Consider the following 13753-nt stretch of genomic DNA (forward strand, 5'->3'; position numbering starts at 1 on the left):
TCTTTCTAACAATTAGGGATGTAGGAAAAAAATCGATTTCACTTGGCGATACTGAATCGATTCAAAATATTTTTGAATCGATCCTTTTAGGGATGTGAAATTAATATCACCTGATGCCCGGAACAGCATGTCCCGGGCATCAGGAGATACAAGTTCCACATTTCTGGAGCCAGGCAGGCCGGATCTGGCGCGGCGACGCTCTGGGTGTACAGAGCGGGCTCCGACTCGTGCCCGCTCCGTACTCTGCGGCCCCCAGCTGATTTCAGTAGCCGGGGGCCGTTGATGCATCACCGACGCTTATATCCAGCATGCGGTGCTCTGCAGTGTGTATGGAGCGGGCTCCGGACTCGTGCCCGCTCCATACTCTGCGGCCCTCGGTTGTTCTCAGTAGCCGGGGGCCGCCGCTAAAAGCCAGCATGCTGGCTATTAACCCTTTAGATCGCTGCTGTCAAAGCTGACAGCGGCGTCTAAAGGGATCTGTGAATGCTCCCTGGTGGGCTAGTGGGGTGGATCGCCCCCCCCCCCCCCCCCGCAGCGCGATCGCGGGCGGGCGATCCACTGTGGAGGTAGCCAGAGGGCTTACCTCTGCTTCCCTGCTCTCCGTGGCTCTGTCATTGATAGAGCCTGGCTGGACCAGGCTCTATCAATGGATCGCAGATCAATGGAGTTCAATAGAACTCTATTCATCTGTCTGGGATATATCGTGATGTATCGTCACCTAGACAGTATCGCAATATATCGGGATATATCGAATCGCCCCACTGGTATCGCGATTCAAATCGTATTGCCAAATTCTTGGTGATTCACACCCCTTATACCAATGATTTCCAACTTTTCTAAGTCAAGGAAACTGCTAAAACAGTTTTCACTCAAGGGCAACCCTAATGCCATTCCTGCATCAGAAAAGCTTCATGCAGGGTTGGGTAATGTGTTCTGCTTTTCTTGCCCAGTGCTATTTGGTTTAAATTTGGCTTAAATATGTTAACATTGGTCAAGCTGAAATCTGCTTGCCTTCCCTATGGTATAAGTGACAGAACCAGAACCACTGATCATTCTTCAAGGAACCCATTGCTCTTAAGCAGCTCACAGTGTTGTATTAGGCAGCCATTATTTTTATGTATGCTTTTATTTTTTTTATTTCTTTTAATAATCTGACTTTGGCGCTGTGCTCCAAATCCTCTGCATAGAGAAGATCAGCTCCAGAAATGTTTTGTTAAAAATATTGATTAATACCATTTAAGTATAAAATTGAAGCCCTGTCAGAGGTTATACTTGACTTTTTCAGTGTCCTGGTTCTATGGTTTGACTTTAATTGGCTGCTTCTGCGCCAGTTATTTTGTCATCTTAAAGTATTACTGTCATTAAAAATAAAAACCTGTGACATGTCATGTAAACTTTGATCAGTCAGAGTCTCGGTCCCTAGATAGAGCCGTGTGAAGCGTGCTGTATTTCCCAGTTCAGCTTTCAATCAGTCTTGTTGCTAGTGATGGGCTCTGTAGGCTGAGCCAGGAGTGAAGCGTGCTGCCGCACACTTAATACTGCTATATCTAGAGGTCGGTGGTGTTCTCAGCACTGAGACCCTGATCAATCAAAACTTGTAGGCTGATACAGGGGCAAAGGTACAGGACAATTTACAAAGGCCAAGTGCCAAAACACATTTTGTTTCCTGTGCTGGCCCAGGAGTACCACCATATAATGCAGAGTGCCAACATACTTTCCTATATACTCCAATCTGCATGACATGTCCAAATTTTTTTTGAATGACAGTAACCCTTTTTAATGATTTCTTAAAGGGGTTATCTGGGTCTTAGAAATTGATGATTTTGTCTCAGGATACACAAACAATATTGGATAAGCAGGGGTCAGATTACTGCCTCCTTCACCCAGTAGATCAGTGTTTCATAACCAGTATGCCTCCAGCTTTTGCAAAACTACAACCCCATGCATGCCTGGACAGCCTTTGGCTGTCCGGGCATGCAGGGAGTTGTAGTTTCGAAACAGCTGGGTCATACTGGTCAGGAAACACTGAGCTGGTATCTGCAATAGTTACTGTAGCATTGTTCTGTTCACTTGGATGGGACAATGCAGCAGTACCTTGCACTGCCAGACCACTAAGAGTGTTACGATTGCAGGTACACAGCAATTATAAACATTTGAACAGGCTGTTGCGGTCACATGAGTGCCTTGGCCCCTTCATAAGCTGATCTCAGAGGATGCTGGGAGTCGCACCCCTGCCAATCTTAATAGCGATTGCCTAGCCTGAGAGCCGGACATCAATTTTTACAGCCCAGATAACCGCTGTAAAATATGCCAAAGTAACACACTGTGTTGTGAAATCTTATTTGCCTTCTGCACTAGTTCCAAGTTTTTTGGTACCATTTCCTTCTTATACTATAGGCACTAAATGCCACTTGTATTCAGTGCAGTGCATAAGAAGTGGAAAGGCTGACCTCCACTGCAGATATTACATCAGCATCTGAAATAGGAAACCTGTCCCTGCTTACACATTCCCAGTTGAGCTTGCCCCAAGAAAACAGAGTGAAATTTGCCAAAGCTTAAATTTCAGGACATGGGTTTCAGAAACGGCGCGTCATAGACTGGCATCAGTTCAGTTGTCCACTTTAAGTTCCCGTCTGCAGAATCTTATTACCTCTCGGTACAGTTAGTTCTGCCAGTTATTTGCCCCAGTAATGTCAACAGATATATCACTACCTAAGATATTATGTCCATGTTTTTTTCTGTTAAATAACTTAATTTCCCCTACAGCATATGCACATTGTATCTCTAACTTAAATGCATTCAGGGGAGGACTGACCGGTCAGTCCGATCGGATTTTGTCCAAGAGCCCATAGTAGGGCAATGGTCGGCACTATCTGAATGGTGGTCGTGCACCGATGCAAGCAAATGGATGATTTATTGTATGTCCGGCCGGGTAAAGAGCACGCCTCTGCCGCCGCTCCTGAGGTCAGGGGCACTTGTCCCTGATCCCCAGCAGACAGCGCTGCCTTCTCCTGTATGTGCATATGCACATACAGGAGAATGCGTCCCCTCCGTGTGAGCAGCATCACTCATTGGCGCCTGCACTGTGGCAGGGAGGTAGGGAGACACAGGCCCTGCTGCTGAGATCGCTACGTGGGACATCAGGTGAGCATCATTTTTATTTTTTTTAATTTTTTTTCAACCATGGATTGGGGGGGAGTGGGAAAAACTCCACCTACTGTGGGGGGACCTCACTGCCTACACCTACTGGGGGGGGACCCTGCTGCCTACACCTACTGTTTGAGCACCCTGCTGCCTACACCTACTGTTTGGGCACCCTGCTGCCTACACCTAATGTGAGGGAACACCGCTGCCTACACCTACTGTGGGGGGACCTCGCTGCCTACACCTACTGTGGGGGGACCTCGCTGCCTACACCTACTGTGGGGGGACCTCGCTGCCTACACCTACTGTGAGGGGACCTCACTGCCTACACCTACTGTGGGGGGACCTCGCTGCCTACACATACTGTGGGGGGACCTCGTTGCCTACACCTACTGTGGGGGGACCTCGTTGCCTACAACTACTGTGGGGGGACCTCGCTGCCTACACCTACTGTGGGGGGACCTCGCTGCCTACACCTACTGTGGGGGGACCTCGCTGCCTACACCTACTGTGGGGGGACCTCGCTGCCTACACCTACTGTGGGGGGACCTCGCTGCCTACACCTACTGTGGGGGGACCTCGCTGCCTACACCTACTGTGGGGGGAAAAACTCTGCTGCTTACACCTACTGGGGGGGACCCTGCTGCCTATACCTACTGTTTGGGCACCCTGCTGCCTACACCTAATGTGAGGGAACACCGCTGCTTACACCTAATGTGGTGGGACCTCGCTGCCTACACCTATTGTGGGGGGACCTCGCTGCCTACACCTATTGTGGGGGGACCTCGCTGCCTACACCTATTGTGGGGGGACCTCGCTGCCTACACCTATTGTTGGGGGACCTCGCTGCCTACACCTACTGTGGGGGGACCTCGCTGCCTACACCTACTGTGGGGGGACCTCGCTGCCTACACCTACTGTGGGGGGACCTCGCTGCCTACACCTACTGTGGGGGGACCTCGCTGCCTACACCTACTGTGGGGGGACCTCGCTGCCTACACCTACTGTGGGGGGACCTCGCTGCCTACACCTACTGTGGGGGGACCTCGCTGCCTACACCTACTGTGGGGGGGACCTCGATGCCTACACCTACTGTGGGGGGACCTCGCTGCCTACACCTACTGTGGGGGGACCTCGCTGCCTACACCTACTGTGGGGGGACCTCGCTGCCTACACCTACTGTGGGGGGACCTCGCTGCCTACACCTACTGTGGGGGGGGACCTCGCTGCCTACACCTACTGTGGGGGGACCTCGCTGCCTACACCTACTGTGGGGGGACCTCGCTGCCTACACCTACTGTGGGGGGACCTCGCTGCCTACACCTACTGTGGGGGGACCTCGCTGCCTACACCTACTGTGGGGGGACCTCGCTGCCAACACCTACTGTGGGGGAACTCTGCTGCCTACACCTACTGTGCGGGAACTCTGCTGCCTACACCTACTGTGCGGGAACTCTGCTGCCTACACCTACTGTGGGGGAACTCTGCTGCCTACACCTACTGTGGGGGAACTCTGCTGCCTACACCTACTGTGGGGGAACTCTGCTGCCTACACCTACTGTGGGGGAACTCTGCTGCCTACACCTACTGTGGGGGAACTCTGCTGCCTACACCTACTGTGGGGGAACTCTGCTGCCTACACCTACTGTGGGGGAACTCTGCTGCCTACACCTACTGTGGGGGAACTCTGCTTCCTACACTTACTGTGGGGGAACTCTGCTGCCTACACTTACTGCGGGGGAACTCTGCTGCCTACACCTATTGCTGGGGAACTCTGCAGCCTACACCTATTGCTGGGGAACTCTGCAGCCTACACCTATTGCTGGGGAACTCTGCAGCCTACACCTATTGCTGGGGAACTCTGCAGCCTACACCTATTGCTGGGGAACTCTGCAGCCTACACCTATTGCTGGGGAACTCTGCAGCCTACACCTATTGTTGGGGAACTCTGCAGCCTACACCTATTGCGGGGGAACTCTGCAGCCGACACCTATTGCTGGGGAACTCTGCAGCCGACACTTACTGTTGGGGGGGACCCCGCTGCCGACACCTACTGTGGGCGGGGACCCCGCCGCCGACGCCTACTGTGGGGGGGGACCCCGCTGCCGACACCTACTGTGTGGGGGACCCCGCTGCCGACACCTACTGTGGGGGGGGACCCCGCTGCCGACACCTACTGTGGGGGGGGGGACCCCACTGCCGACACCTACTGTGGGGGGGGGGGACCCCGCTGCCGACACCTACTGTGGGGGGGGGGGGGACTCCGCTGCCGACACCTACTGTGGGGGGGGGGCTCCGCTGCCGACACACACTGTGGGGGGGACCCCGCTGCCGACACCCATTGTGGGGGGGACCCCGCTGCCGACACCCACTGTGGGGGAGCTCTGCAGCCTACACCTAATGTGAGGAACTATCTACTATGTTCCTGCCTATCTAATATGGGGACAAACTACCAAACTAATAGGAGAGCTATCTACTACCTGCATAAGAGGTTTTCATACAGGGACAGCTATCTGGGGGATTTACCCACAGGGGGCAGAACTACCTACCTGGGGGACATTAACTACCTGGGGGCATGATCTACTAGGGGCCACAACCTCCTGGTGACATTACCTACCTGTAACTAACACCTTATTTTCTGTCCGCTAACACAAAATACTCTAATAGTGCCCCTCCCGAGACTAGACTCTGGATCCGCCACTGGGTGGAGGGTGTGCTGGCTACATACTTGACTAACTACCTGGCTACCTAACTTTATACCTGGCTGCCTAACTACCTACCTACATATCTTGCTACCTACCTACATACCTGGCTTCCTAACTATGTACATACCTGGCCTTCATATATGGCAGCCTAAGTACATAGCTAGTCCCCTACCTACATATCTGGCTTTCTGATCTACCTACCTATTTACCTGGCTACCGACCTACCTGCCCTTTTACTGTGCAGTACACCAAGGAGGGCATTACTACAGTTTGTGGGCCTATAAATGGGAAGATTGTGTAGAGGAGATCTGTCCTGCAGATGAGATCGACATGGCGGTCTGATCCAGACTGAGAAGAAAAGGAAAGAGGATGCCGCTGATCAGAAAATACATCATTGTGAGTCCCTTTATGTAACTGTAATCACTTATATGGTATACATATCGGGGGAGATTTATCAAAACCTATCCAGAGGAAAAGTTGTCCAGTTGCCCATAGCAACCAATCAGCTCGCTTCTTTCATTTCTAAAAAGGCCTCTGCAAAGTGAAAGAAGTGATCTGATTGATTGGTTGGTCAACTGGGCAACTTTTCCTCTGGACAGGTTTTGGTAAATCTCCCCCATCCTGTGTACAGCTGATATCTACTGCCATTTGGTCCTGTATATAATCACTAATATATTATACAGATCCTTTATAGTGGTTTTATTCAGTACAGTATGACGGTATTATCCAGTTATTGTACGGTGGTATATATTTCCTCATTGTATATATATTGTATACTGGTATTATTGGTCATGGAAAATTATTTTACCTACGTTAAAGTGTTTCTTATATATAAAATGTAGTTTATTTGATGTGTAGGGGTGGGCGATTTGGGTGGAATAGAGACAGAAGTGTGACCAGCGGTGGAGCATCGCAAGGGGCCCTTGCTTTTTTTGGTCCGTTTCCCTGAGTGTTGTTAGTCCGCCCCTAAATGTATTTCTATATGATTCTGCATGCTTTCTGTTTTGTTCCTCTCGTTCATTTCTCTGTCCAGTTTTCCGTCTTCTAACATCTTCTGCTCTTTTATTTTCCATCACAATCTCACCGCATTGATGAAATAACCTGCAGTTGCTGGAGCATCATCCTACACAATAATTCTCCATGGACATATTTATGTCATGGTCTTTGTATCCAGATGTTGCATTTGATGTGTGTCTCTAGACATCTGTGTAAACTTATGTACAACATTGACTTTGGCCAGGATTCTAGCTTTATTCATAGTAAATAAAAATCATTCAGCAAGCTTGGAAAAGGCCGATGTATAGCAGAGAGGTGATTGTGGTTGGTTTTTGGCAGCTCCGAGCCAATTTTTATTTAGAAAGGAAAGTAATGGGGTCAGTGGGTGCAGTTCCTGAAAGTTACTTCCAGCCGGAGACTGTCAGAGTTCAGACATTTAATCATCATTGGAGATTTCTTGCATTGGTTTGCATCATTACTTCTACAGAGGCCTACAACAGAGATGGCATGAATCTCCCATAACTCTCTGGTAGGTCTGTGGTCTGTTTGAAAGACGTGTAACTAGATTTATAAACAGATGATGTCTTTTAGAGAAGTACAGTGTTGGCATTTCTCACTTCTACCCATTTACAGTGCCACACTTAGTGTATGAGGCCTGCAGAAAAGGGTAAATATATGGGCAACCACATTTTTAATACATTGAAAAAAAACTGCTTAAAGTTGATCTGTAAGATGTATTAGAGTGAACTCTATGTAGCCATTCACTTCAATATAATAGAAGGCATAGTGATGGTATATTTGAGTGGCGTACAGAAGCCATGATGCTACATCCATGCCAAGTTCACAGATGTACTGAAGTGGTTCTCAACCATTCCGGTAATGCCGAAGTGCAGCAAATTCAGTCTAGTATTTAAATACAACTGTTGCTAAATGATGATGTTATGGCAGACTTTTTATTTTAGACCTTTTTTTTTCTTATCATGGCATTCTCAACGATTGTCATATGTGAAAAAGTTTACAGACCTTTTTTTGACTTCTTTCAGACAATAGCAACATGGCTGCATTTTGGTATGTGATCCTAACAAAAAGCTAAGCCTATTTGGGTCTATCCCTACAAATTCTAAGAACTACACAACTTTTGATCTGAGTTTAGTTTTGTAAGTCTCTTTTCATATCATGTTTTCCATTTTCTGCTGGATGCATGGAAGAGATTGTCTCGATCCGTAAAATAAGTGTGTCTTTATAAATCCTAATAACATTGTAAAGTTATTGAGTATTTTTATTACATCCCTGCACCCTTGGACTGAATTGGTAGCATGGTCTCAAACTTTTACTTGCCATCTCTGCCGCCTCCCCCCACAAGGTTTTTTTTTTACTCTTCTTCACCTATGGGAAGCAAAGAAAAAAAAAATATAAACATGTAAAAAAATGCTAGGACCGATCCATTTCTCAGATGGATCAGTCTAACAATATGTCAGCTTTAAAAAAACTGATAAGTAGCTGGATGTCCAAAAACATGATGTGAAGAGCCTTAACCCTTCGAGGTCCGGATAATGCAGCCTTAACAAGGACACTGAAGTCATCTGAATTGGGCTAGTCTTTGTGTTACAAAATGTATAATGCAGATTTATTAATAGTTTTCTCCTCCCTTGTATGGAATTTGTCTAGATTGTTTGGTCTTGGCAAGTGCATTACTGCATATAAAGTCTGCATTCGGTGGATAAAAGGCTCCAAATGCCTTAGCTAAAGCCTGGAATTTTTTTTTTTTTTGAGAACATATGGTTGTTCTATTCTTGCCCTTCCCTTCAGTAACTAGTAAGTTAGGATTTTTAATAAAAAGACTTTTTAACAACTTACCGTAATACAAAAGCTGTTTTTTTTTTTTTTTTTTACTTGGCAGATGTCAGAAAATAGGATACACATTCTATTTTTCGTGTTTTGTGTCGTTCTGATGTACTCCATAGGAGGGGCATAAAGTTGGCCTTGCAGCTAAGGTTTGAGAAAGAACAGGAGGGGATCTATACCCTGACCTGGCTCTGTTTGGTAGAAGAAAGTCTTCCTGGCAAGTAAATGATCTCAATAAAATAATTTCCAGTGAGAGAGGTCAAAAGTGCAGCTGGTCTCTGTGTCCCACGCTCTGGATTCCTGGTGTCACTTGTTCCCATTGGCAACCACTTCATTGCCAAAGAACTTTTCGTGAGTGCAAGTGCAGAAAAAAAAAGTCCCAAAATACAGAAAATACTGCTCTCTTAACACTGAAGCCTAAAGCAGCAACTTCTTATAAAGGACACATTTCTGAGTACACAACCTGTTGCCAATTTTCTGGTGCCAACCTTTTAAAATGTTTTTTTTCTATTTTCCATTTTACGCAAACAGGGAAAGTGACCACCAGCTGAGTCAGATAATGCCTCTCCTTCAAGCAATTTCTTAACTAGTTTAGAGAAATGATGTGAAGTAATTGGGCAGTACATCAGCGACTTGTGAGATTACTTGGGCTTTGTCTTTTATGAACGGTTAACCATGTGTTGCCATTCAAGTAGTGAGTTCTCATAAACCTTGCTGGATTGCTACGCAATGCTGTTTTCCATTGAAAGAAGCGCCTGTGGGTTTTTTTTTCTCCCTAAAATCTTTCAATAATTTTCTCACTTTTTATTAATCACCCCATGCTTTCTAAAACTACCGATCACTCCTAATGTAGCCTTTATTTCTTTGTGCTTCCAACTCAATATATTTAATTCTAGGTCCTCATTTCTTCGCTGACACTAATTTCAGTATGCAACCTGCTTGGCTAACTTCTGCCTTTAAGCACTGGAAACACTTGCAATGCCGGGCATTGGAAGATGTTCCAAGAAACTTTTTTCTTCCCCAACATCTTTACATCTCTCTTCTCAATAAATGTCACAATTCCCCATGGTACCAGTCAGTTTTGTCAGTACATTTTTTTGACTCTTCTCAATTAGATATCTGCCCCTTTTACAGGCTATAGACACCTTTTTGTATAATTTTTAGTTTTTTTTAAATGTAGTATGGGCAAATACATTTTTGTTATTGTTTTTATTAAAAATGTTGCACCATTTTTCTTCTGCAGATTGCATGTATTATAATGCACAGCAAGCTGCTCCACTCTCTAGTCCTACCTGTCTACTTCTGGACACTCATCTGAGCTGAATTATGATCAGATCATAGCAGGTTGTTTTTTTTATTTTATCATAATTCAGTTAGGTGAGTAGTGGTTGGGTTTCCAGACCACCATGTGTTCTTTTGAGCTGAATTGTGATAAAATTAAATGAAACCGACTTTGATCTGATCAGAACTTATGACCGCTCACCTAAGCTCCGTTATGATCAGATCAAAGAGTTGGTTTTATTTCATTGATCACAATTTAGTTCAGAGGGGTGTTTAGAAGGGGCCTCAGGCTGAGCCATCAGAGAGCCTGTCTGATAGTCTAGCAGCTTGCTTTGCAAAGTACTACATGCAAGCTGCACAAGAATAATTGGTGCAAAATGTTTAATAAGATACAATATAAAAAAAATTGTAACCTATACTACATAAATAAATACATAAATTATATATATATATATATATATATATATATATATATATCTCAAAGGTGTCAATATCCTCTAAATTCGATGCCCTTTGTCACAGCACTAACAACGTGGTATACAGTGAGCACTATTTTTTATTGGGACTTTAACTGATATGAAACATTTGTTTCCTCTCCCCCCTCCTGACTTCTGTCTCTGAAGGCAGCATGCTACCTGGAGTGAAGAGAAACGACCAGGATTTAGACTATTGTCTGCTCTCAACAGGTGAACCATGTTATATATTTTTCTTAATAACTTTGGTGCACATTTAAGTTTCTTAAAGAATATTTAGTTGTGTTTTTTTTTTTTTTTGTAAATCTGATTTATTTTTTTCCCTTTTGCTTTGGTTTTCGGTCACAAAAGAAAATTGTCGCAAGAGAATTTTCTTGCAAGAGAAATAAAGTATCATACAGTGTGACCTTGAAATCCCAGAAAGCATACGTATATCATGTCGTCTCAATATTCTTAATTATACTGCTTCAAGATCAAGAATTATGATGAAATTTGTACATGAATGGTGACTAAAATAGACATGCACGTCAAATAGATAACCTGTATTTACAATGGCCAGTTATCAGCTAGCAAGTAGTAATGAGATATTATAGGGGGAAGATGTTTATGTATTTTGTTGTCATTGATATGGACAGATCTGCATATAAGTTTTCCATTTATTGTTTGCTTTCAAATAAATGCTCTTAGGCTGTTTGAATGACTTGCATCTACAACTTTTTCTACAAACATTGAACTTTCCTGCTGCGTCTGAAAGTATAAAAAAAAAAAAAATTACTGTATTATCCTTGCTCAAATATGGCCAGTGACTAATCTGACTGGTTACTCCTAGATTTTCCTCAGATTTTTGTCAGGATCTGTAAATACCTCATAAAGGTCAAGCAGGTTTAGAAATCTGATGCTCCCGTCTGAAGACATTATAGCTTAAATGTCTTAATCCTGCTGTAGGCCAAAAATAATTATTGGCCTAAAAAATCCTTCTGGATGCAATTGATATTTAAGGTTCCTCTATTAACATACCTGTTAATATTGTGAAGGCAATAGATATTTGACTTTTGGTTTGGCCAAACAATGGGGTTATCCCAATATTCAAAACTGTTCCCTATCCACAGGGTAAGGATAACTCGTTGATCGGTGAGGGTCCAGCCACTGAGACCCTTACCTATCTTGAGACTGGGGACAGTTGCCCCCCTAATGAATGGAGTGTGGAGCTAGCCAATGGTTGTAAGCCTCATAGAGAATTCATATAAAAATATGGCAACTTATACCAAAGCGGGCAATTGACTTTAAAGAGGGTTATCTGGCGGGAGGGGTTCTTCAAAACTATGCCCATTGTCAATTCAGGAATCGCCAGGGCCCAATGTGTCATATTGCAGCTTAGCAAATTGCTGGTCAAGGAGGGACACTGAACCCCCCACCTGTGGGATAACCTCTGTAATGGGCTGAATGTAGTCTACTAGTGACTACATTAAAGGGGTTATTTAGCATTTTAAACAGCACCAAACCTGTCATCAGGTTGTAAGTGGTTTTGCAGCTATGTTCCATTAAAATAAATAGAGCCAAGTTCTAATACCACACACAACCTGCAGACAGGTGTAGTGCTGTTGTTCTATAGCCTGATAACCCCCTTTAATAATAATAATAAACACAGAAAACAAATATTGTCTTAGGTGGAAATTGAGCCCTGGGACGCAGTGCTGGAAGGTAACAGTGCTTACCACTGAGCAACCGTGCTTTTTTTTTTTTTTTATATGTATACATCATGCATCACTCATGCTTTTGAGTTCCAGGGATGTGCTATGTCTGCATACCCTGCCTATATCCCACCATATACTGGCAATATGATGTGTAATATGAGGACAGGCCTGTTCAGTACACTGCCTCCTTGAGGGGAGACATGTCAAACGTTTTTATCAGTTGGAGTCTCAGTGCTGAGACAACCACTGATCAGGGGAACAAGTGAGGATAAGCGGTAACATGTTTTACTCTCCAACGCTTAGATATCCTTTTCTCGCTACTACATTATAAGGCCTATCCCCACTTATTCTCCTGATCAGTGGGGGTTTCAGTACTGAGGTAGTGACAGATAAAAACATTTAACATGTCAAGTCTGTGCTTTTTTTTTATTTTTTTTTTTTAATGTCTGGTACACTTTACTATCACAGCCCTTACAGACCCTTGTTTAGATAGATAAAAACAATTATTTATTGGTATGAATTAAAAGTATTCTCGTAACTCAAAATGCACACTGCACATTCGTGACACCTCCAAAATTATATCTAAATACCTGATTTTATCAATAATGAACGATAAATATAGGCGAGTAAGACCTCAACATACTCATGCCCCAATGTCTTACAACTGCAACCATCCGTTTATCATTATATGGAAACTATGACGACATCACCCGTCATTATACCGTTTCATCAGTGAAAATGGTAACGGACAAATTACATCCTTCTAGTCCAGTAAATGGTCACCACTAATAGATTGTCACTGATGAAAAAAGGTATTCACTCACCATAGAAATCAGGTAATAACTACCAGTTTAAACACCTCATGTGAATAGTGAATAAAAACAATGTTACAGTTTTATGCCCTCTTGTTTCAACGCTTTTCCCCCCTAGTATTGAGGTTTCTCAAGGAACACAGAGTGAAGCTGACGTAAGAACGGCAAAAACACCTGCATAGAGAAGCATGATATCACTCAACTAATCCAATCCATAAATCTGACATCAGTGTAGTACAAAGAGAGATAACTGCACCTACCCCTATAGTTTAGACATCATTGTCTGACAGCGATAGCATCCGGCGCATGTCCGTGCCTTTCAAAGCATCTGCACCCATGCATAGATTGTATGGGGGGGGCCATGCTCTTATATCTGAAACCTTGAGGTCACGAACGTAAACAAAGCAGCTCATGTGGGTTGTCATGTGCCGCTGGGTGTGTCATCGCGCACGGTGGCGTATGGCTGGTCCTGTGACAACTTGCGTATCGCTGCTGTTGTGATGAGGGAAGTGTGGCAATGATCGCAATATTACGGTGAACCGGAAGAGAGTCCCGTCACCGGAAGTAAGTCGCGAGGTTTTAGATATAAGAGCATGCACACCATAAAATCTGCATGGGTGCAGACGCTCTGACGTGCATCGGACGCTATCGCGCTCAGACAATGATGTCTAAACTGTAGGGGTAGGTGCAGTTATCTCTCTTTGTGCTACATTGATGTCCGATCGTGTTCAAACGAGAGGGCATAAAACTGCAACATTGTTTTTATTCACTATTCACATGAGGTGTTTAAACTGGTGGTTATT

General features: G+C 44.8%; 1 protein-coding gene across 3 annotated transcripts in view; it reads left to right on the plus strand.

Annotated features, from left to right (window-relative positions):
• Positions 1–13753, plus strand: part of CRTC3 (CREB regulated transcription coactivator 3) — a 121649-nt gene that overhangs the window by 75877 nt on the left and 32019 nt on the right. For 2 of the 3 annotated variants that reach the window (XM_056572120.1, XM_056572122.1), the window contains exon 5: positions 10595–10657. The exons of the other annotated variant lie outside the window; for it this stretch is intronic. In XM_056572120.1, the coding sequence (XP_056428095.1) occupies positions 10595–10657 (63 nt within the window). The remainder of the gene's footprint in view (positions 1–10594; positions 10658–13753) is intronic. 3 annotated transcript variants of the gene reach the window in all.

Source organism: Hyla sarda, chromosome 4, assembly GCF_029499605.1.
Source record: "Hyla sarda isolate aHylSar1 chromosome 4, aHylSar1.hap1, whole genome shotgun sequence".
NCBI classification, from domain to species: Eukaryota; Metazoa; Chordata; class Amphibia; order Anura; family Hylidae; genus Hyla; species Hyla sarda.